This window comes from Pavona decussata, unplaced genomic scaffold, assembly GCF_977016875.1.
Source record: "Pavona decussata unplaced genomic scaffold, jaPavDecu1.1 SCAFFOLD_199, whole genome shotgun sequence".
Taxonomy (NCBI): domain Eukaryota; kingdom Metazoa; phylum Cnidaria; class Anthozoa; order Scleractinia; family Agariciidae; genus Pavona; species Pavona decussata.
Window position 1 is genome coordinate 596696 of NW_028145607.1, and position 24067 is coordinate 620762.

Below are 24067 nucleotides of genomic sequence, written 5' to 3' on the forward strand. Positions count from 1 at the left end.
ATACACAATCTGTGAGGCTGAGTTTTATCAGGTTGCATTTTGCATCTCCATGTAGTGGGTTTAGCAGTTTACCAGACTTTACAGACTGTATGTGAAATGTTCGTATTATAACACTGTTGATGGCACGAAATCACCTGTACTTAATCTGACTAACAATAAAATTGTTTGTAATTATTTTTACAGATTACCATCTTCATGTATTCCCATGTTGGGAACACCATTCTTGATCAGGTACAATACATGCAAGCTATATTTCAGTGTAAATGAAATCATGTTGTGGTTTTTGTTTGAAATACATGTACACTGTATATTAAAGCAGTTTAATTCTAATAGTTTAATTGTTCCAGCTCAGTCAACATTAGGTTTTTGTTTAATTTCCTGCCCATTTGAGTTTCCTGGACTCGCGGGCCAGTTTTTCAAATTAAGTAATGTTCAAGGTCCATTGCTGAACTGCGGAAATTTTTGAAAGTATGAACACACTGTAGTGTATTTTGTTTTTCCTGGCGCAGTCATTTACAGAAAGTTAGAAACCCATTGCATATTTTGTGGTATGCAACCGAAAAAATCCTGGTGTTCCTCGCAGCCTAAAAATTTTTCCCGCCAAAAGATTGATTGAAGAGCCTATGACACCTCAAAATTTTCATTCAGAAAAAATTACTGCCAACACTAACTAAAACATGGAAGAAGAATACCCCAGTTTTGACCTTAATTTTGAATTCCTGGAACCAGACGTGAAACAGGAAAGTTACAGTGCAGATCAGAAATACATGTACACTGTAAGCGAACCAAAATATGCGCCTAAAATGCATGTAATGCCCGTATGCATATATAGGCATACGCGTATTGACATGTCGTTAAATGAGTGGCATGGGATAAATTACTGTAGTTATGCAGTGCTTTCTCGTGGTACATGTAAATCAAGTCACTCATAGGATAGTTCACGGTATTATACCACTCGAAAGCATTGCATAACCAGCATGTAATAATGGGAACTGACTTACAGTACATGTACAGTGTTACATGTACATATTAATCACTAAAATGATATACATGTAGCAGTTCTTGAACTGACTGCAGTGTGCACTGTACATGTACTGTAGGTGTGAATGCTCTATTACAGTATACCAATCTTCATCAATTCATCCAAAAATAATTTCTATTTGGTAAGCCTGAGTGAACGGGTATTGTTGCCCGCTTCTGTTCATTTACCCGGTCTCCCCATGAAAGCTGCATCTGAGTAATAACCACAGAAATTCTGTAATGTCATGATGTAATTTCTACATATACCAGGATCTGGGTGGTTAATCTGATTGGTTGAAGAAAATTTCCTAAAGGAACTTGCCCATGGCTTTTTGTTGTGGTGTGTCGAACTGCTAGAAAAATATAATAACTATATAGATAAGAATATTATTTTGAATTGTCCTCCAATCTACAGTGCACTAAGTGAAAGGTTTTTTACCATTTTAAGGTGTGTCAATGTTTGAGATTGAAAAAAGCCTGCAGGGAACTTGCCAGCAATATTTCTTATAGTTCTTCTAGCTTGTCAACCAAATTGCTATTTTCCAACAATGCAGTGTACAAATAAAAAAATTAAGATTCTGTTTCTTCCTGTTTTCTTGTTTGTGGAGATGATACTAATTGTCTTGTTGGTGTTGAACTATGCCGTAAACACCATGCCAAGAGCAAATTATCTTTATTCAAAAATAAAGACTGACTCATTGAACTGACAGAAAGCTTTAATTCAGTAAACAAGAGGGTATTTTACTGATTCCAATCTTTGGAGTTTAATTGTTTTAGCAGCCATTTAGTGACAAGGCTCAACATACATTTGTAAAGATGTGGCTGATTTTCTTTCGGTGATCTTGAAAACTGACATGATGGTTATAATTATTGATTCTGTGGTGCCTGATCTGCCATACTGGCCTTTTTAATTTTCTGCTCTTGTGGAGCAACTGCTGCAACGTCTGTAATTGATCTTTCCTTGAGACACACTACATGCATAAATCATTTTCTTGAAACTATAAAAAACATAGCCTGTGAACAGGTTCCCAAGTGGGGTATAGGGCAAAGACAAAAATGGTGCTTGGAGAGGGAGTAATAAAGGAGGGGAGTGAGCTTCTGGACATTCTTGTCATGCCATGGAAACAAAGCAGCTGAATTCTACTGGAAGTTGATGGTCAAAGGCTCTCAAATCATACTTTCTGTAAACTTGGAGCTTAACAAGGTTAATGCTTTTGAAACCTCTCTTTAGCCATTGGCAGTCAGTAGTTTTACTTTATGTCTCATTTCTTTGCCAATTACTACAAAATTCCAGAGCTTTGAACTGTTTTGATACCATTCAAAAGAATGGGAGCTATTCTCTGCTACGCTGTAGGCATATGATACTGAAGAAGGGCTATAACGTTTTGACTGCTTGCATGTCGAAAAAAAGGTTTCACGTGTAGCTTTTCTCTGCTAGGCATGTAATATTGATAAAGGGCTTTAAGGTTTTGACTGCTTGTGTGTCAAAAAATGGTGCACCTGTAGCTACATGTACATGTACATGTTTTCTCTGCTAGGCATGTACTATTAATAAGGACTTTAGTGGTTTGTCTGCTTGCTAGTTTTGCTTTGAATAGTGTCCTTTAATGGTTTTCAATTTAGTGCTGAAAACCTGAGAGTGTATTATTACTGTGACCATTCACAACAGACATAGACAGCATTTGGTTTGGCTTCCCATTGACAGTGATGTGAACTTTGCCACCAAATCATAGAGCACAGCTGGTGTAAAGCAAAACCAAGGCAAACATGAAATTGCTTTGGACACTCAATTGAAAACTGCGGAAAAAATATTGCCTGTATTCATATGTCACTTGTCACTAGGACCAAAGAGCACAACCTGTGGGTGCATCAAGCCAAAAACAAACTCTGAACCCTCCACAGTCCATACATGTATAAAGTAAATGTAATCCCAGAAGTTAAACTCTCTTGTTTATTATAAATTTATTTAGCTTTGTCCAATATGGACAGGGATACCGCAACAGCTAAGGCCAATTACTGCGGACCCGGGATATACGGAATATACGTACAAAGACCAGACCACAACACCGGGAACTACGTCCCCTACTCTTTGCGAACAGTGAGTGGGTTCTTTAACGTCCCACAGAGTTATTTACAAACAAGGTTTGTGAGACGGGGCCTACGGTTTATCGTCCTTATCCGATTATTACCTTATTACCTTATTATTACTAGATACTCCATGGTACAGGTACATGAACGAGGCAAATGTAAGTTGAAGTGAAAAGGCAGGTGAAAAAGAGCACCACAAGCAGATAAGTCAATGCTGTATAATGTAATGTTAAAGGGACACAGTCACCTTTGTGACCACGCTGACCTGGACACTAGTTTTGTCAGTTTGAAAAGCGTCTACCTCAACCGCCTGCGTCGACTAAAATAACAAGAGAAATCAATCAAAAACATTGGAGAGCAAATCACCATGATATACATGTATATTTGGAAAATCGCATTTTCTCAACCTGACGAAAGGTTTGTGCAGAGAGAATCTTTGTAAATGATTCGAACTTCGCGTCATGACTGCATGGTTTGGAGCTCTGACGAAGACAAGCTTCGGTACACAGTCAATTATCTCCTCGACAAGGACAACCTGTAGTAGAGCCTTGTTTTCTACGGGTCAAGGAAGCGTTCTTGCAATGACATGGGTTTGGTTCCTAAATTTAGATAGTGGAGAAGCTGTCAAAACAAAATTATAAAAGCAAAATATATGATTGAAAGCAGAAATAAAGCTTACCGGTCGTTTTGCTACAAAGTAGTTTTGTTACACTGCAGTTCAGTTGATTCGCTACATTTTAAAATTGACATATTCTGTAATATTTGAACTCAACTTAGCGAGGGCGTGCGATGAAGCGTGATATGGAAATCAGCTAAGAAATGGTATCTTAAATGCGCATGTGCACCAGGTGACTGTGTCCCTTTAATAACTGTATTTAGGATAGTTCCTAAAAGGTGATTACATTTGGCAGTTTCACATCTGATCTATAATATCAGAGACTGATCGTGAAGTAATTCTAATTTATTGGTCACGACCAACACAAGTTGAACAGTTAAATGAACTAATTTGTGCTGGACAAACTCCATGCTTTTGATAAAATTATATTATTTTAGAATCTACGGCTGCTGAAAGAAAACAAATTCAAATTTGCCATCAAACCAAATGTAGAATTGTTTATCATTGTTACCCATAAACCTGTTAGTATACCAGAGTTTTCCAGGCTTTCTCAACATTGCATTAAAGCCTGGAAATCCTGGTTCTTGCAGGGTCAAATCTGGTTAAACTCTGGTAACCCTGGTTATTTCTAAAACGTGGGTTAACCAGGTTTTTGCAGGACCAGGGTTACCAGACTTACCTAGAAAACCAGGGTTAACCAGGCTTTTTTCACATAGGGTTCAAGCCTGGTAAGACTGGTTCTTGAAAACTCAAGAGCCTGGTTAAACCCTGGTAACCCTGGTTATTTATGAAACCCAGGTTGCCGGACTAACCAGGGTTACCAGGGTTAGCCTGGTTGACCAAGACGTCTGGGAGCCTGGGGCGCTTTCCATTCAGTCAAAATTTCCGAGATTTCCGGTCAGAAATCCAATGGAACGGGAAAAGTTCCGGAAAGAATTTCCGAAAATTTAGGACTACCTTTTGAGCTTACCTTTCTTTCCGAAATTTCCGGAATTACCGAATTTTCTGTGTTCCATTCGCGATGAGTGTCGGATTTAGTCTCCCCGGTCGAGCGCGAACGTCACGCAAGCCGAAAGAGCCGCAAACAAAATGGCTACGGAAGTGTATCAATGTTCTGCTTGTAGTTTTTTGTCTGAGATTTTCAACGTTTTCTTAAACCACAATGTCACTTACCTACGACCAGCAACGGTAGGTTTACAGTCAATCCAGGTCACGCGTGAACAGTATTTCCAAGAATGAAATGAACATTTGAATTTCTCTTTGTAATGTCCGACGTGTGAAAGGAATGTTGAACATTTCTCTGGAAATCGTTCCGAAAAAGACACATTAACTGAAAAAAAGATTCAAAATACTTGGGAAACAATTGTTATTCTTCAAATATTCAATTTTGCAATGTAAAGAAAAATTCATAGCTTTATATCGTCAATAAGCTTGGGTAATTTATACGGGAACTCTGAAATCTCGTTGGCGATTTTCAAAACTGACATGTAAATTTCTAAACTCCGTTCAAATTTCAAAAATATCGTTCACGCGTGACCTGGGTTGACTGTAAGCCTCCTCATGTGATTCTCAAGTTCAGGGACCCGTTCCATTTGACCAGCAAAAATTCCGAAATCTTAAACCAGTTTTTTTTGTTGAATGGAAAGCGCCCCTGGTTATACCCTGGTAACCCTGGTTATTTGCAAGACCAGGGTTACCAGACTTACCTGGTATACCAGGGTTAACCAGACTTTTTGCACATAGGGTTCAAGCCTGGTAAGTCTGGTTCACGAACCAGGATACCCCGGTTTTTTTTACCAGGCTTTTGTTGCCAGGGATTAAGGCCTTTTCCTTAGAGACATCAAGTCCCAGGGAAATTTGTGTTACCTTTCGAAAACACAGTAACTGAGGATTGGCCAAAATTTAAACTGTCCGCTGAGAAGTGGCAAAGTTTATTTTTTTAGCTGATAGGTATGAAACGTTCATCAAATGTTACCTGTTTGAGATGCATGACCTTTGTTTGAGTACTAGTATGGCCATTGTAGATTTTTATTGGGAACAACTACCCAGTTACAGTGTAGTTAATACCTGGGGAATAAGAGGCTAACGATGATGGCTTGTAGCACCTCAGTTTTGTCTAGAGGTCTTGTGATCGTTAGATGATGATATCCAGTGCTCGTAAAGTCTCAGAAGAGATTGGAATCACTTGAAAGTTATTTGGAAATGTTCGGATGCTACCCGGCGCTGTCCGATCAACTAATGACAAATGGCTTAACAGAATGCCGTCTTTGCACATATATCGCTTGTTTCAAAGAAGAGATAGTATCCATCCGTAAAGATAAAAAAGAGAAATTGTATTTGCCGTATTTAGAGTCAGGCACGCGAAATGCGAACAGACTTGAGGTTGCTTACTTCAGTTTTCTGGTGTGAAAGAAGGCCTTGAATCAAACTTGAGAAGAACGCTAGGAGGAGTTGTTTTGCAATTTTTTTAGCACAATAATTACAATTGAGATACTTTTGAGTCAGAAATAAAATTTGTCATGTTCAAAAAGTGTAAAATAGTCTTAAGTGGGGGCCTGGGAACTCCACCTTTTAGAGTTGTCTGGTTCTAAATCTGGCCGTACTACCCTACTTTAAGATCTCACGATTTGGAAAGTGGGCAAAAATACGTATTTGCAGGTAACAACACGAACCTCTGTCAGGTAGAAATTTGGCAAATGACAAATTTTGAAATTTTGCCTTAGTTGAAACTTTCTAAAATATAGCAAATATTTGAATGTAGGTTGTACGGCTAGATTAGCGAGAAAAATGGGTTTCGCAATCTACGGTAGGAAAGCCATTGCACATGCTTGTTTCAGGGAAAATCCGGGTTGCAGCGTGCATGCGCGCTCCAACTGGTGAGCGCATGCTACCTTCGTGTTCAGGGATTTTCCGCAGCTCCGCAAAGGCTTCAAGGCTGTTAAGGACCAGCAACCATTAGAAAGCACGTTTTATCAGTTTTCAAACCCAAACATAATTTAGCTACTTAGCACACCTCTGGAACCTACTCGAAATACAGGGAAAACAGTTTTTCCCAGAGCCGCCATTTTGTTGTTTTGCTTGCGTGGTCGCAAGCTCGCATCGTTTCACATGCGTGTGATGCTTTGGTGTTGGGAGAGCGCGCATATTACGCTCGCGTAGTACAACACCTGTAGTAAGCCAACAAAAAGGATCCTAGTCAACCACGGCTTTGATGTTGTTTTACGGTCTAAATTTGTCATCAACGTGCGTAAAAGATTAACAGTAGAAGTTGCATTATTATGGTATTTGTGTTCTCAACCCTCGATACATGACACGATGCAAATATTTATGGAATATTTAACAATTATTCCATGAGCACGCGTTGGATATGATATGGTAAATAGCCAACGAGGCGCGAAGCGCCGAGTTGGCTATAACTAATCTCATATCCAACAAGCGCGAATGGAATAATTATTTTATTAAATTCTCCGTGTTTGGACATTGCTGTTGAAGTTTACTGAATTTTTATATTTTAAAAATTTAAACGACCGGATGTTGAGGCAACCTCCGACCAAAGCGCGCGAAACCTAATGATCACATGACATGCGCAGTGCTTTGCAAACGGAGTTAAATGAAAAATCGAAAGCGAAGAAAATCGGACACAGTCGGACATCTAAAATTCAAGAAACGTTTAAATGTACGAATTATAACCTTTCTGAGACTAGCATTCAAGTGCATTTGAAGTTCCAGCTCATCGAGAAGCGTAATAGTTGTGCACATTTAAGCAAATGTTCTGCTGTGTGGTGCCGAGCAAAGGAAGAGATCAGGGCAAGGACAGCTTTTTTCATGCTGAACTGAATTCCTTGTGGACGATTTAAAACACTTCAGGCAAGTCCAAGTGTACGAGGTACAACCTCACTGAGACAAGAATTCAACGCAAGTTTTTAAACTTCAAGCTTATTTGACAAGCGTAAGAGCTGTGCACATTAGTGCAAATGTTTTGCTGAGTGTTGCCGAGCGACGGAAACGAACATTATGGCCGCCGCTCGTACGGATTTCATAGATGAAACATCTGAAGTCCTCGTAAATTCGTAAAAACATAAAGGCAGGCATGAAGCTCTTCCTTAGAAATTTCTTCGATTGGCTTTAACCTCTTACCGCCAGGATTTGCAAGCCATCCTGAAATTTTTGAAGGTAACTGGTTGTTATTGTTGTTGTTATGTGATCTAAAAAATCGTAAAATCTTGCAATTTTGAAGATTTTAAAGGAAACTTCAGAGATACGTACCATTAAATAGTGTCATACCGAACTTTGTGGCCTTTATTGTTGTTATATTGAAATGGCATTGTTTGGTATTTCTTTCTTTTCCTTTTTTTTTTCTACATTTTTCCGAAGAAACTTTTGCTTCCCGCCTAAATTTAGCTTAGCGACACCTGGCGCTTTCGTTTTCCATATAAGGTCAAACTACGGTATATGAGCTGATAACCGAGATTTAGTGAACCAATCAGAACGCTAGAAATGCAATATCCGAGGCTGAGAATTTAATAATTTATATTATTCAATATCTGTATGAATATCGAATACTTAAAACCATGTTTTACTATGTATCCTAATTTTTCATGGCCATAGACCACAAGAAGAAATGGCATCAAGGGGTTCGCCCAAATACAACGTTCGGTTGAATAAATCGCATGACCGAATTCGTACAGGATAAGACAATAACATTTTACATCCCTTTACACAACAAGCCATGGCACCATCAAATAATCCCTTTCTTTTTTTTTTAAATAAAACCTTTATTTGGGGTGTCTTGAAAGTCTGGAACACGGAACAGTTCCCCATAGTCTCTCCTGGCGACTGACCACTGGCCAAAGAGCCGAGGATTCTAAGTACGAGATTGGCAAGTGACAAGAACGAAAGCTCTATGCTTGATGTTAGGGCACGTCCCAGAGCTACCGAGAGAGGAGCAACATTTCGGAATACTTCAATGATCAAATTAAAGTTCTTCATTGAGAGAAGCTGGATTAAGTCGGGGAGGAGCGCAAAAAGCAAGCCGAATAACGGTATGACAAACATGGATTCGCTTTTAGAGGAAATGTGTGGTCCAATGATTGATTCGTACATGAAGGAGATCGGAAAAGCCATATGTTCGAGGCTAAGCAGATCAAAAGACACCAGCTTAGCCAAACCAGTTATTCCTTTCGTCCCTTGGCCTGTGTTCCGCCATGTGCGTACTCTGGCTAGGGGATACTCGGGAGACACAACAGCCTTAGATCGGCATTCCCCTCCCCATTAGATTTTCATGCAGACAAAGGGTTATAATTTATGCAAATTCAAATGACAAACGAACAATAAGGATATTGGCCTGGAACAACGTCAGGCGAATATATCTACATAAATTATTATTACGGATGCCATTTTAGAGACTAACTACATCACATGACCAGAACAGCGTCGCGGAGGAAAGTTGCCTAGCAATGGGCCATCGTGTCTACACACGGGTATCCAAGAAGATGTTCCAATGATGAATTAATCCATCAAATAAAACCACTGGTAAATTAAAATTGTGTTGATGGTGAATTAAGTCCAGAACGTGTTGTATAAGGCAAGATACAGTAGAATTTCATTCCACCGTGTAAAATTAAACAAATAAATAAAAAAAAAACAAAAAAAAAAAAGCTTGATATAAAAGAGAGAACGGTAGATTTCCCTGTCTAGGAGTGCAAAGCATAATGGGTGACAATGTAAAATCTTGTCAATATCTTGTCGCATGGTAACAGCAATCCACTTGATAAGATTACTGTTATACCAGATTGTAAGCTCATACATCTTAGAAAAAATCACCAAGTTTGGTGGTGTTTGCTTTCGTTTTTAAACGTCACGAGCTGATTCTAGATCAGTCTCTCCACCCTCTCTTTCCTGGCTGAATTGGTTAAAAGATGACTTACAAAAAGGCACTTACCAATTAGAAGGAGGATCACTGAAGCATTTGCTCCAACCACCAGTAACTCGAACATGATTTTATCCACGGAATGATCCACAGATGTAGAGATGTTTTCGCTGGGAATTTTACTCACGGCTCCTATTCCCAAGTTGATGAAAGTGACCGCTAAAGATGTCAGCATTAGCCTGTTTTCAAACGGATCTACCACTGGTTTTTTGACGGCAAAGGCAACTCCGTAGATACCTGAAATGATGGAAGCAATTCCTGCATAGGACCTGCTCTCACTGCCGATTAGGATTAAACCAGATGTCAGGATAACCTTGCGCACTGTATCAACAAGTTCCCAGTACCATGCAGAAGGCCTGTAATTTTCAAACAGGAATCGTAATCCCGTAAGCAATTCAGCCCTTTTTGCTTCATTGTCGTCGTCGCAACTTTCACCTTCGTCGTCATTTCGGAGAGTTTGCAGCGCCCTTCGTTGACTCAAGAAGAGAGTGAGGAATGAAGCTGCTGGCAGGAAAAGCACGTAACCAACGGCAACGTATCCGACGATAACTAAACGATTGTATCTTGAACCATTACAGTTTATGCCAAAGTCCGCCTTTAAATAACTGGTACAATCATCCTTTTCATCATCACTGCAAAGCGTGCGACAAGCGAGAGGCAGTACGGCAGCTGTTTTCAAACACGTGCTGAGGTAGGTAACATACAGGATGAAAAAGGCGTTTCTGTAGATCAACTCTTTCGTCTGAGACATTTTCAGGGCTTTCTGTTGGTCATCCAAGGTGGAACGCAATCTGAGGTATAACTTTCCGATTCCGTAAACACAGATCGACAGGATGATAACTAAAGCGTTTAGCGTGAGTATGGAAAAAAGATCTCCAAATGCATCAATTTTCAATTCTGGAAAGAGACAGTGAACAGGTGCAATCTGGAACACGTTTAATTGCAAAGCCTGGGAATATGTTCCTATGAGGGCAAGAGAGTCGGGCCATTCAATGTATGCAAATGCTTCAAGCAGTCCAAACGTTACTTGGTAAAAACCAATAACGATTTTGAGCCGCCCAAGAACAATGTCCACTGAAGAACGCCCAACATTCTTTTTGCTTTTCTTTTTGCTTGACCATACCAGGATAGCGATTATTATGATAATGACTGCAGCTGAGATAGAAAGCTGCCCGATCATCCATTTTTTTGTTGGGCACAGTTCGCAGCTTTTAAATTGCTTGTAGTAGCCATCACTGCATACTTCACACAACGGACCTTTGTATCCAGTGCTGCAGTTAGAATCTATACCTCCAGTACAAGATTCTTGGCGAGGACATCTATGAGGTTTCGGTAGAGCGTGTGGGTACTTAGTTAACGACCGATTGGGTAGCGAGCCATTCACGTGTGCATTAACTTCAGCGGTAACATCAAGGACATTGCTTGTGAATTCTCTATAGAGATGTTTGTGTGTCTCATTTTCCCAGTTCCACCAGAAACCAGACTTTAAAGTTGCGAAGTCACCAGCGCATTCTAAACCATCACCAGTACATGGTTTGCATTCCCCAAACAGATCTGTCCGATGAAACGACTGCAGGCATTTGCAAGCTCGAAATCCAGCAAAAGAGCTAGAATCAGTTCCTGTTAACGAAAAATAAAGTATAGTTTTTAATCTCCTTATCTATGCATGTATAGCTTTTCGCCTCTGTGTCTGTTAGTGATTTTGAGGTCGCTCATAACAGTTTGCAGCTTTACTCTTCAGTTATAATTAATTTTGATCGATAAGTACTGTATTCTTTATCAGTAAATGGTGCAAAAATAGTCAATTGTTCGACTTAATAGCTAACCTTAGCAAAAATATAGCCGTTAAAAACATCAATTGTTTTAGCTTAGGTTAGCATAACACAGAAACGGGCTGTGTGATTCCAACGTTTTACTATGGAATTCTAACCAGCATGCCAATAAGCACCTTCTTGCAAATTCACTAAAAAAAGATGTTATAGGAGGGATTTAGGAGCCACCTTGAATTTTCAAAAATGTGAGGTGAATTATTTAGCGCAGTATAAATTAATATTTCATAACTAGTGTACTCATATGCACTGCCGGGACTGAAAGCCTGCCAGATGGGATTAATCAAAGTAAATTTTCCTTGTTGTTTTCAGTTGTCATTTTAGTAACAGTTGCTCATGTTTGCAAATCGTTTCAATCTTTTCCCGTAAGGAAAATTGTCTTTTAATATTAGAATATACAGTGTGGCGTTTGTTTAGAGAAAGAAAGAAAGAAAAGGAGGCACCAACGTTTGAGCATCTTGGCCAGGGATAAGTAAACTCTGCAGCGAGACGTTTGATTTTTTCATCGATGCGTCTGGACAAGTGAAAGAAGGGACAACGCCCCAAAACCTTTCAAGGGTTAAAATCATAAACTGGGTTAGGTTACTACATGCCTTGTGTTACGCTGTAGATTTTAACTCCTTTAAACACTTTGGACATTTTTGCAAGATAATGGTATTACCTTGTGGACAGGCTCTGCAATCGCTGGCGCTCTTCCCAGGCGCATCGTTCTCAGTCACAAAAGTTCCATTAGGGCATCGTACACAACTGTCACTGACAAAGGCTTCAGTGTCCGAATAATGACCTCCTAAAATGTTAAACAAAAAAACACTCAAAACATAAAAGCCTTAACCATGCTTTCTAGGGTAAGCAGGGAAATGGCGGGAGCGTCACACAAGTGGTACGCGATAAACAAGCAGCTCACCATAGCTATTGAGCTTCCATGACATTTTCGTATAGCCAAACAAAGCAATTCAAAGGACTCTGTTACTCCGCAAAATGTAATAACAACGCAAAATTTAATAAGAATCGTCGCAAAATGTAATGACATCGGCGCAAACTGTATTAAAGAATTCAACGCAAACTGTGAGAACTTTTTAACACAAAATGAAAACTTTTCTGACGCGTAATGTAATAACACAAAATGTAGTAACTCACGAATGACGTGAGTGGTATTTTGAAATCAGTATCATGATTCAGTGTACGTTCACCTATGCATAAATTTAACAGGTGTACAGGTTTTATTCTCAACTCTTAAAAGTTTCAGATGGGGGGGACTGGTGTTTTCTTACCGTATCTACTTATTCTGTTGCTTAAAAATGTGACTTTTTTGGTGCTACGCTAATTCAAAAGAAGAGGTCTAACATTTTGCGTTGAATAAATTATTGCATTTTGCGTTAATATTGCATATTGCATGGACTCTCGACATGGTCACAATTTCTATTGTATTCCATACACGTTGGTGTGGCACTCGAAAAATAGGCGCTGCCCTCCAAAAAGCGCCTCACCCCTCAATAAAATCGTGGGCACTTATTCGAAGCACATGAATATTAACTCTAGGGTGGGAGATTACGAAGGGGGTTTCATCCTGATATAACTACAGTCAAACCTCTTAACAACAGACACCGCGGGAACATGAATTAGTGTCCGTATTATAGAGTTGTCCGTTTTAGAGAAGTAGACTTTATTTGAATTTTGGTCTCTCAGGGACCAAGTTAACTGTCTGTAATAGAGAGATGTCCGCATCAAAAGGTGTCCGTAAAGAGAGGTTTCGCTTTGCCGGATTCCGATCTACAGAGTTTTTAAACTGAGTATCTTTATTCCTTTTATGCATTTACGTATCCAATAGTGACTGTTTTAAAGAAGCGTATCACCAAAAAGTCACATTTTTAAGCGCCACAATAAGTAGATACTGTTAGAAAACATCAGTCCCCCCGATCTAAAACTTTTAAGAGTGGAGAATAAAACCTGTACACCTGTTATTCAATTTATGCATAGGTGAATGTACACTGAATCATGATACTGATTTCGAAATACTGTACACGTTATTCGTGAGTTATTACATTTTGTGTTATTACATTATGCGTCAGAAAAGTTCTTACATTTTGCGTTGAATATCTCATTACAGTTTGCGTCGATGTCATTACATTTTACGGCGATTCTTATTACATTTTGCGGCGATTCTTATTACATTTTGCGTTAGTATTTCATTTTGCAGCGTAACAGACTCTTTTCTTTTCCTTATAATTTGACTTTAATGCATTGAGAAGTAAATTCGCTTCAATGTGTAAGGAAAAATAACGATTGCACGCGTTAAGTTTGGTCATATAAAGATAACATGCTGGAGTCAAGAAGGTGATTGCTGAAGCACACTAAATAAATTAAAGGGCCAGTATCATGGGAGATATCATGATTTTGGGCAAAGATTCACTAAATTTAAACTTCGAACACTGTGTTACAGTTAATTTCTAAATTGCTAATTAAAAAAAATATATTTGACAGAAAGGTTGAACCAAAATATACTAGTACAACCGATTTTTAGTGTGTTACAACAGAATAAAATTGAAAACATTGGCCTGACGTTTTCAAACTTGAACCCATTTTTATTTTGGTCATCTGCCAGCTGATAGTTTCTTGCCATTCTGCTGTCAATGGAATAGCGTCTCTTTGATTTTCAGTGTGTTGCTAAAAATAGCGTGATACTGTCCCTTTAAGATGAAAATTTTCCAGGACAGTAGTCATTATTTTGCAGATTCAATTTCAAAAAAAATTGAGCATCACTAGAAGAAGCTTTTATTAACGTTGTGATAGAACTGTACATTTTAAAACATCTTTTTTGGTTTAAAAAAATACTCCCATCCAATGAATCATATTTAACACATTGCAAGGTATGTCTTTAGTAAAGAACAGGAAACCCTAATCCTTTGTAGTTTTATATCAGGTTGTCAGTGTACTAAGTATGAATGTGACAGTCCAAACGGCACAATGCTTTCCATTTTCTGTGTTTGGCGGGAAACTATGATGCCCTATTGAGCATGATTCTATGATCAAATCATCTCTGTAAATAATCCACTATTTTGTTTTTATCAAGTGCGGACATGAAAATTCTAACTTCCTTTCTGGGAGTGTTCGTGCTGTCTCGGTTTCTTATTCCATCCAAAAATACAAACGAATTTTTCCTTCCTTTTTCTAGAGATAAGTGAAAATGCCTTTTTGGGGTAAATGAGAGTATTTAGAAAGTGCAGTAAACACCCCCTTTCCTGAAAATAAAACCATTTTCTTGGGATGGTAGGGCTTACAGTAAAGTTACAACTGGCTATCTCACACTTGTATGTCTGGAACAAAAAAATGTTTCCCTTGCTTGCTGGAGATAGCGGAAGTCCACTCTATTGTCAATTTTTACTCTGTAGGCAATTTTTATCGGTTACTTGTAGAATCCATGTCATGACCTAAATCGGTCACGTTCTCCTATCTGATTGGTCCATCCAAATGGCCCTCTCTAAGTATCAAATTTTGAAGGCTAAGCTTTAAAGATATAAATCTTAACAATTCTTTGAATGTAGTTTCCTGGATCGCTTTGAATTTGACAAAAACATTTCACTCCGTCAAGGTTAGTTTTTATGAACATTTATCTTTTGTGTTCTGAAATTGTGATAAAGTGGACTTCAACTCTATTTATTTATTTATTTATTTTTATTCTGAGTAGGTAGGTCGAATTGTGCCAAGGAAATGACCTTGAAAATTCATGCTGTTTAACAGAGTTGTTTGTATGTTGTTGTTGTTGTTGTTTTAATTTTCATCACTTTTCCTAATCCATGCCCATGTCTTCCGAGCTAAGTGAAAATGTTTTAAACCATACGTAGTGAGACAATGTGTAACATTCCTGACACCCCTTCCAAAATGCCACCTTGTCTAGATCAGTATCCTATGATCAGGTTGTTCTGCAGAGCGCCTTCATTGCACATGCCATAACCCGGACACATAGTATTCAAGGGAGTGGGCAAACACCTAATGTCCGAATGCTCATGAACAACCAGCGAAAGATGCTGCATTTAAATAGTCAAAACAGAAGTGTATATCGAACTAATGAGTGAATGAATGAATGAATGAATGAATGAGTGAATGAATGAATGATTCATGAATCAACATTTTTGTTTTAAAATTAATCAATTGTTTTAAGACGAAAATTAGCGATAAGAAAATCCGATGTTTAGATGCGTCTGTATCCGTCGTTAGCAATAAATATGCAAAGTAAACGTAATATATATGATGACAAAAAGTCGCCATAACGTCAATTTCCTTATCGCTAATTTTTATCATAAAATGATTCTCAAAATCTTCAGTTAAAATAAATCAGTTGTTTGCCAGCTTTAATGCAGTTGTCATCATTTATGATGAGGTCCTCTCAGGAAACAACTTTGTTTAAAGACTTAACCGTGATTTTAAAAAGATCTTCTATACAAGATAGACACTTGAAGAGACTCACCTGCTGGGCACTTCAGGCAGGTAAGGAGACCCAGTTTCAAAAACGTGCCGGATGGGCATGGAAGGAGTCTGTATTCTCCAAGTAATGTATTTCCAAACCCAGCAGCCACAAAAGACTGTTTTATGCTCTTCTTAGCTGTTACATCCGACACTTGAGAAAGGTTGATGTCTTCTGATTCGCCTTCCCCCAGTCCACTTCAAACAAATCGCAACAAAAGGAAACAATTAATAGAATATTTAGCTAAAATCGATGAAACTAAGAATTGCTTAATAATTTATTCAGAAAATAATTAGTTTAACACTTACAGCTGAATTTTTGCACCGCGCTGTGCCATTTATATGGGTGAATTTCATGGTACCTATTGCCCCATTTTTCACAGTTCTGCAAATGATACAAACATAACTATCTGCTTTACATTGAATCATGAAATTTAACTGAAAAAAACATTGCGTCAAATGTTTTTTAATCTCGAAAGAAAAACCTTGTCTCAATTTATTCTTACATTTTAAGCAATCTTTGCCCGAGCTTATTTATCTTATTTTTTGGCGTATAGAATATCAAGGCTATGACAATAGTACCCGAGAGAAAGATGGTATGTCAAAAGATGTTTCCTTTGAGGAGTTCAATGAGGTTAATCAAAACAGAAATATTCCTTTTTCTGGAAAGAATAATACGTGCCATAATTTAGTTGGCATTGCGAAAGGAAAATAAGTGAAAACTGACCTGTCATAGCAAATTGTTCCCAGATAAATTTATTAGAATGTTATAAAAGTTCAAATATTCCTCTGGACAACACGGTGTCAAACTAAAGTATCTATTAATAAAGATTATCACTATTTACTATTTGAAAAAAAAAAGAAAAAAAAAGAAAAAAATACCATTTAAACACGGAGCAGGATTTTTGATACTCACATTCCAGTGATCAGTTTAGATGCTCCATCGAGAGATGTCGCCTTCACGGATTCCAACTCTGTCCTTATCATGTATCTAACAACAAAAAAACGATATTGCGCTGTTTGCTGGTGACTCCCTTTTTATAAAATGCTAATTAATATCTTTCACAAGAGCAACGGAATGATGACAGACATTATTCAAGGTACTTTGAATCTTTGTATTGATAACTGATCTTGGACAATTTTCTATTAACAGATAAATAAATTCATCAGAAACCTTATTTTTGACACCTAATAATCCGTGCCCTTCAATGGATTCTTTAGAAAACGAGGTAGAGTTATTATTTCTAACTTGTGTTTGTAAACAACAGTAGACAATTTGAGGGAGTAAGTAAGGGTAACTCTCTCGGAAAAATAATACGACGCGGAATGTTTACACAACTAGCAAGACGCTTAAGTTTACTACTAGCCAGTCGAGCGGCGACGGAATCCCTTTTGGGAAAATTAGAATTACTGGCAAACATTTGAAATGTGGGTTTTCGTTTTTTCCTTTTCCCTTAACTTTGTGTACCTTAAAAAAAGTGAATCCAAACTCGTTCTGTTGGTCTTCGGAAAATGCTATCTTCCCTTATTCATCAATTTAAATTGAACGACATTCTGTTTTCATTTCAAGACTAAAACAATTAATTCTCCATATCTCAAAGGTCTGTTGGAATCAAAAACACATCTTTTTTATCACAGTTTGAGCCGAACGAATTTCTGGAGCAATTAAGGCTTTCTACTGTCGAAAAGGGCCGCTGGGTGCCCCGGACAAGTAGGATTAGTGGACGTGAGGGGAAATTTACTAATTACGGATTGCTTCATTTTCTTTGGACCATGAGCAGAGATTAGTGAGAAGCATGCATATATACAGTTAATACAGGCAACCCAAGGTGAGTATGTAAACGTAAGGCTTGCCATGTTTAATGAAAGACCAGGTGATAAAGAATGACGTAATGCATATATCATGACATCTCCCCTGTAACGAGTGTGAAGAGTAATAAACATGTAATCTAAATGTCAACATTGTCCACGGTTCATTGTCCAAGATCTTATGTCAAAGGCCACCAGACACTAAATGTTTTCAGCTGATAATGACAACTCGGCCTAGCAACGTGTTAATGATTAACAGTCCTTAATCAACTAGCAATATACAAAATCATTTAGTCTGGGTGGTCGGACAGTTCGGCCAGATCTAGTTCGAATAATATCAGGGGTCTTGATGATGTCACTGCCTGGTCTCTTGGTGATCCCTCTGTCACTTATTGGACTCGTGATGGTGCCGTTGTTTACTTCCGGGGTCTTGATGATGTTTCTCCTGTTTTGCCTGTCTAGAGTTCCATTGCTGGTCACCATTACTGAATGGGGGCTGTGAGCAAGTTTTGTAACTGTAGCAGGCTTAAAGCCATTCTTTGTTTTCATTCGAACAGTGTTTTCTGTTGAGCAAGGAGCTGGACTTGGCATACTATTGGAATTCTTGCATCAAGTAACTGTATAGTAGTTGGAAGTTTGGTTTTCAGCCCTCTGTTAAGGAGAACTTGAGCTAGAGAGTAACTCAGGCCAGTTTTCGGAGTGTTTTTGAATTTGAGGAAAGCAATATATGCATCAGTACCATCTTCATAAGCTTTATTTAGCACAGATTTGGTTGTTCCAATGTTTTGTTCTACTTTTCCATTAGCTTGTGGGTGCTTGGGACTTGTAGTTTGAAATGAATTCGTCGGGTATTCCATAGCGTGCAAAGGTGGATTTAAATTGGGTGATTACTTCCGAACTCATAGTGCTGTCACGCATCAAGCCAATCTCTACTTACTTTGAATAATAATCTACAGTCGGAAGACAGTCCTTGCCTCCAAGGGTAAATAAATCACAGGCGATCTGGGACTTCATGCTAGATCAGTGGCTCTTTGACATTGTTCTTCCTGTGGTTGAGGCATGACTTGCAATTTACAATCACATCTGATATCTTTGCCTAATGTTTGGCCAGTACAGGATGTCGCCGGATCTTTGCATGCTGTTCTCAATTCCTAGGTGGCTTTCGTGAATTATTTTAAGCATTTCAAGTCTCCGTTGTTCTGGAACAATCATCTTGCGACTTTTAAGAGAATTCCATCACGTTCATCGATTTCTTCCTTGATACTCCAGTATGGTTTTGCATCAGCGGACACTTTACTCTCATGTCCAGGTCATCCTTGTATGGTCAGCCCTGCAGCTGTCTGGAGAGTTGAATCTGCTGCTGTTGCTTCTTAAAACTCTTTCAATTTTTTTTCTCTGAAATTAGCAGGTTGGCTACAAGGAGATGGACTTGCATTTCAGTTTCAGCTTCAGGTATCCCTTGATTGGTGTAAGAGGTCTCCAGGTGTGCTCTGGATAGGGCATCAGCAATGAACATTTGTTTTCCTGGGACGTACTTCACCTTTAGGTGGTATTGCTGCAACCGAATCAGTAAACGTTGAACTCTGGGTGGTGCTTAAGCAATCGATTTGCCGAAGATTGCTTCTGGTGGCTTGTGATCAGATTCTACTTCTATTTCTTTTCCATATAGGTACTGGTGAAAGGGTTCACATCCAAATACTATTGCCAGTGTTTTTTTTTTCGATTTGTGCATAGTCTTTCTGACAATCAGTCAGGAATTTCGCTTCATTTGCTACAGGATAATTATCCTGAGGTAGTACAGCTCCAAGTCCTGATTGGAATACATCTACTGAGTGCTTTACAGGCTTGTTCACATCACAGTAGCGCAGTACTGGCTTGAAGTAAGGACATTCTTAATTTCATTAAGAGCTTTTTCTTGCTGTTCCTCCCAGTGCCATTTTACGTCTTGCTTAAGTAGGACTCTAAGCGGCTCAGTTAAGGTGCTCTTATTCTGGATGAACTAGCTTAGGTAGGTTAGCATGCCTAGCAGGCGCTCTACACCCTCCTTGTTTTGCGGTGATGGCAAGTTGAGGATTGCCTCACTCTTCGATTCATGAGGTTTGATTCCATCGGGAATCTGGATTTCGCACTTCTGTTTCTTTATCTTAACACCTTTCTTTCAGGCTCTCAATAACATTAGTGAGTGCTTTGTCATGGCTCTCTTCATCTTTTCCACATAAAGAAAGATCATCAAAGATCACTTCTACTCCATCAATTCTTTCTAAGGGAAACTACATTTTCTTCTGGAATACTTCAGTTGAGGCCAAATGGTAGACGATTAAACTTGCAATGTCCAAATGGTGTGTTGAACGTTGTGAGAAGAGAACTAGGGTGGTCTAGTTTTGCGTGCCATAAGCCATTCTTGGCATCTATTTTGCTGAAAACCTTTTCACAAGTTACCTTGCTGATTCTTTCGGTGGATGTTGGGAGTTGGAAATGCCCTCTTTTTACTGCTTAGTTCAGGTGTTTTGGGTCAAGGCAGATTCTCAGATTTGTATCTGGCTTTTCCACTATCACAATAGAGTAAGGCATTACAGACTTGACCACTGGGTTCACTTTAATATGATGTTCCCCTTCAAGCTCTCTAAGGCCTTCAAACAGGTCGTTAAATACAATGAGGACAGAACTCTCAGCATTGACATCAGTTGTGTCAACAGTTCTAATGAACTTAATAACGCTCAGTCCTTGACATGCTCATAAACCAAGTAGGGAAGGGAGGGGGTGACCCTCAGCTTCAGCAACAAAGAAATGAGGTCAATCTGTCTGTCTTTGTACTTACAAATCATCCTTGCCACTTCTACCACTGGTATCCCGGTTTGCTTTGTCTTCAGTTGCGGCGTTCCTTTGAGCGAGTTGAATGCATCTGATGAGATTACTTTGCTTGTTCTCTGGTATCCAATTGAAATTCTATCAGGTTGTTCTTCACTTGAAGAGATGCTTTCCATTCTTTTTCATGGTCATCTTCCTGGACATGGCCGATAAATAAATCGTCCTATTGCTCTTCTGCGACAACAAGATGAGCGGCTTGATCACTATCCACGAAACGAATGTTATTTAAAAGACACTGAGATGCAATATCGTTTCAACACTTGAATTTTTGACAGATTTTTTTCCAAAAGTTGGGCTTTTCCTCGTTGCATGAACTGTTCCACATCTTTCACATCTGTTTGGTGGTTCACTTTTCGTATTCTTTTGGCGATCCCTTTGCTTTTTCTCTTTTGGTGGAGATTTACTATCTGGTGTGCCATTCTTGTTTACATAATCGGGACTCTTGGATTCTTCGATTATCGATTCCTTTTGGCGATTTGAAAATTCCGACGTTCTTCACATATCAATGGCTTTCAAAAGACTTAAGTCGGTTTCTTGTAATGACTTTTCTTTCGAGGTGTTGAAGGATAGTCCACAGACGATTCTGTCGCGAATTAAGCTCTCACACAGCTCTCTAAATTTGCACATGCTTGCTTTGGCACGCGCTTCAATTACTTACTGATCGATGCTCTCGATCTGTTCCTGAACACAAGTGAAGAATTTGTGGCGTTCAAATGCGAGGTTCCACCTCTGATTACAATTGTCCTCAAATTTCTGGAATAAGACGTCGAGCTTTCACTCCCCAGGTGGTAACGAGAATGTGCTGTAAATCTCTGGTGCTTCTTTTCCGATCAGATGAAGAAATAAGGCGAATTGCTGCTTTTCGGGTTTTCTCATTGAACCTGAAGCTTCCATGTACAGTTGAGGTCGCACTTAAGGCAGTCATCTGCAACATTTTCCTGTATATTTAGTGCTAAGGGCGGCTTGAATAAATTCATTTTGGGCGAGATTTTCGTGCTTCAAACTGTTTTTGAACTATCCCACTTCTGACACCATACCATTGAGTTTTTAATGAAAGACCACATGACAAGGTTGTCTTTGTGTCTTATGGGCAATTTGGAAGGAACTTGTTGCTGTTTAAATCCGGCAGTTTCGTTTCGTTTTTTCTTTAAATACCGAAAACATGAGCAATGCTGGTGACTCACTTCCTTCTCGTCTCAGAAATTGCTCTCACATCAAAATTCTCATCCACTTCCTCGACAAGCGCCGTAACTTAACCATAACATTCACCTTTCATGTTGATCACACTGGGATCTTACATAACGAGAATTGGAAGAAAACTCAGTTGCCGGTGATTTTCGCCAACGTTCGGCCTGTTTAACGGAAACCGCCGTGGGAGGCTGCACGAGTTCAAATTACATTAGGTTCTCTTATTGGTCAATTTAAACCGACCCTCACGCGCCAACAACGAAAATTGTACAAGAGAAAAGAGCTTTCTTTCTTTCACGAGTAATCACGCACCCAGAACTATTGGGAACATGTTTTCATTGTGGACAATGTTAACAGAATTAACGACGTTTCAACATATTCCAACATATACTCACATAGAAAGAGCTTGGTTTGGCACAACGAATGCCCGAGATCCAACGGCCTTTATAGGATTATCTGACAGCAATCTGCCGAAAGAAATAAATTTGTTTCACAAGTGCGCATCTAGCTTAAATACCGAACAAGAGGCTCCCAAGTGCCCGGAACACTTTGAGAATAACACTTAAGTGAGATCTATGATTGAGATTTGCTAGAAACTCAATAGGGCTAATTTTATCATATACGTTTTTTTTCATATTGGTATAAACAATTTTTAATGCACGGTACAAAAATTTACAGCATTTTATATTTATGCTATTAACCGTAGTTTACAAACCTTAACACACTTTCATAGTTTCTAAGTTGCAAGCTATGCCTTGTCTTTTTTAGCTTTTGTCAGTAAATGATTGCATTTGCACAAATTGACAACAATGACAAAAAACAAATAACAACAACAACTTAGAAAACAAAACAAAACAAAAAACACGTTAAAAAATGCATATTAAAAGAAATATTAAAAGGTATATTTGAAGGTAGTAAAAGTGTGAGAAAACTGTCAAAAAAGAGTTACGTAGGCTACGTTGTCTAGGCCGTTGTAGAAACCCACATACAATCATTACATTTAATAATGTCTGCGATTGTTCCGTTTTATTGGCTGAACAGCATTGGAAAGTCTTTCAAAAGGCTATAGCATAGGAGCAGCGTATTAGAACATGTGATGTAAGGAGTGAATATCAGTTAAGCATTGACCGCATGCATTGTTGCCACAAATATTGGGTCTTAACAGATTTACTTGACTTGTAAGAATGTTGTGGATAATGTTATATTGGAACATCGTTATTGCAATGTCATTTTTGATCTGGAGAGGTAATTCGTACACTTTATGAATAGTTTCGTGAGAAAAACCACATCTTAAGGTTACCCTGTGCCTTCAGAGGTGTCTTCAGAGGTGTCTCGCGTCGAAGCGATGTAGCGCGTCCGGTTTAAACTGTAGATACCTGAACCCTGATATCAAATTAAAGCTTATAGAGCTGGCTATCCACCTAAACCAAGAATTTTGAAATAAAATGAATTGACAAATTTTTAGCGCTGTTTTCTCGAATAAATTTTTTTCACTTGAAGGAGCCACTTCAAAGAGCTAAAACTCAAAAGAAATTTGTTCGTTTGCCTTCAAATTTGGATAGTAGCTAGTTTAACATAAAAATAATAAAAAAGTGTCTGCGAATTTTTTCTTTCGAAATATTTTTTCTCCGAGAGCGATTTTTGTACGATTACTCCACATTTTTTTCATCCTATTTCGAAAATGCTCTATAACTTTTCACTGCAATTGAATATGGCAAAACGCAGACACGTTTTTTAGTGCTTTGGGTCCAGAAACTGAGGAGCAAATTAAATTAGCAAAAAACAAAATTCACTTTGACTTGTAGCTTTCAAAAAGTGATTCGGACGCTCGCAATTAGAGGTCGTGAAAAATTCGACAATTTATTTTATTTCAAAATTCTTGGTATGGTTTGATAGCCAGCTCTATACGCTTTAATTTGATATAGGTGTGTAGGTATCTACAGTTAAACTGGACGCGCTACATCGCTTAAACGCGAGACACCTCTGAAGGTGTCGGGTAACCTTAAGATCTTTTTTTTTATCAGCGGTGGGCAGTACAGAGCGTGGCAGCAGGCATTTAAATGGGTTCGGTGTGCACAGATAAAAATTTTTTTCCGTACTGATGAACAGGCGACGTTTACAAAGTTTATGACACTGTTCAAGGAACACTAATAATATTTGTTTTGTGGTGAACATGTACCATATAAAGCAGATACAACTTTTTTCTTTAAAGGTACGTGATAAAGAGTGATTATAAATTCGATAAAGAGAAATTTACAG

The 24067-nt window shown here is 38.6% G+C and overlaps 2 protein-coding genes across 2 annotated transcripts in view; one reads left to right on the plus strand and one right to left on the minus strand.

Annotated features, from left to right (window-relative positions):
* Nucleotides 1-18766, minus strand: part of LOC146461348 (uncharacterized) — a 49094-nt gene extending 30328 nt beyond the window's left edge. The window contains exons 1-5 of the mRNA XM_085086959.1: nucleotides 18690-18766; nucleotides 16860-16934; nucleotides 15948-16141; nucleotides 12144-12269; nucleotides 9666-11273 (exon numbers count right to left, since the gene is read on the minus strand). Coding sequence (XP_084943085.1) covers nucleotides 9666-11273; nucleotides 12144-12269; nucleotides 15948-16141; nucleotides 16860-16934; nucleotides 18690-18766 — 2080 coding nt within the window. The remainder of the gene's footprint in view (nucleotides 1-9665; nucleotides 11274-12143; nucleotides 12270-15947; nucleotides 16142-16859; nucleotides 16935-18689) is intronic.
* Nucleotides 1-24067, plus strand: part of LOC146461344 (uncharacterized) — a 227734-nt gene that overhangs the window by 91895 nt on the left and 111772 nt on the right. The window lies entirely within an intron of this gene.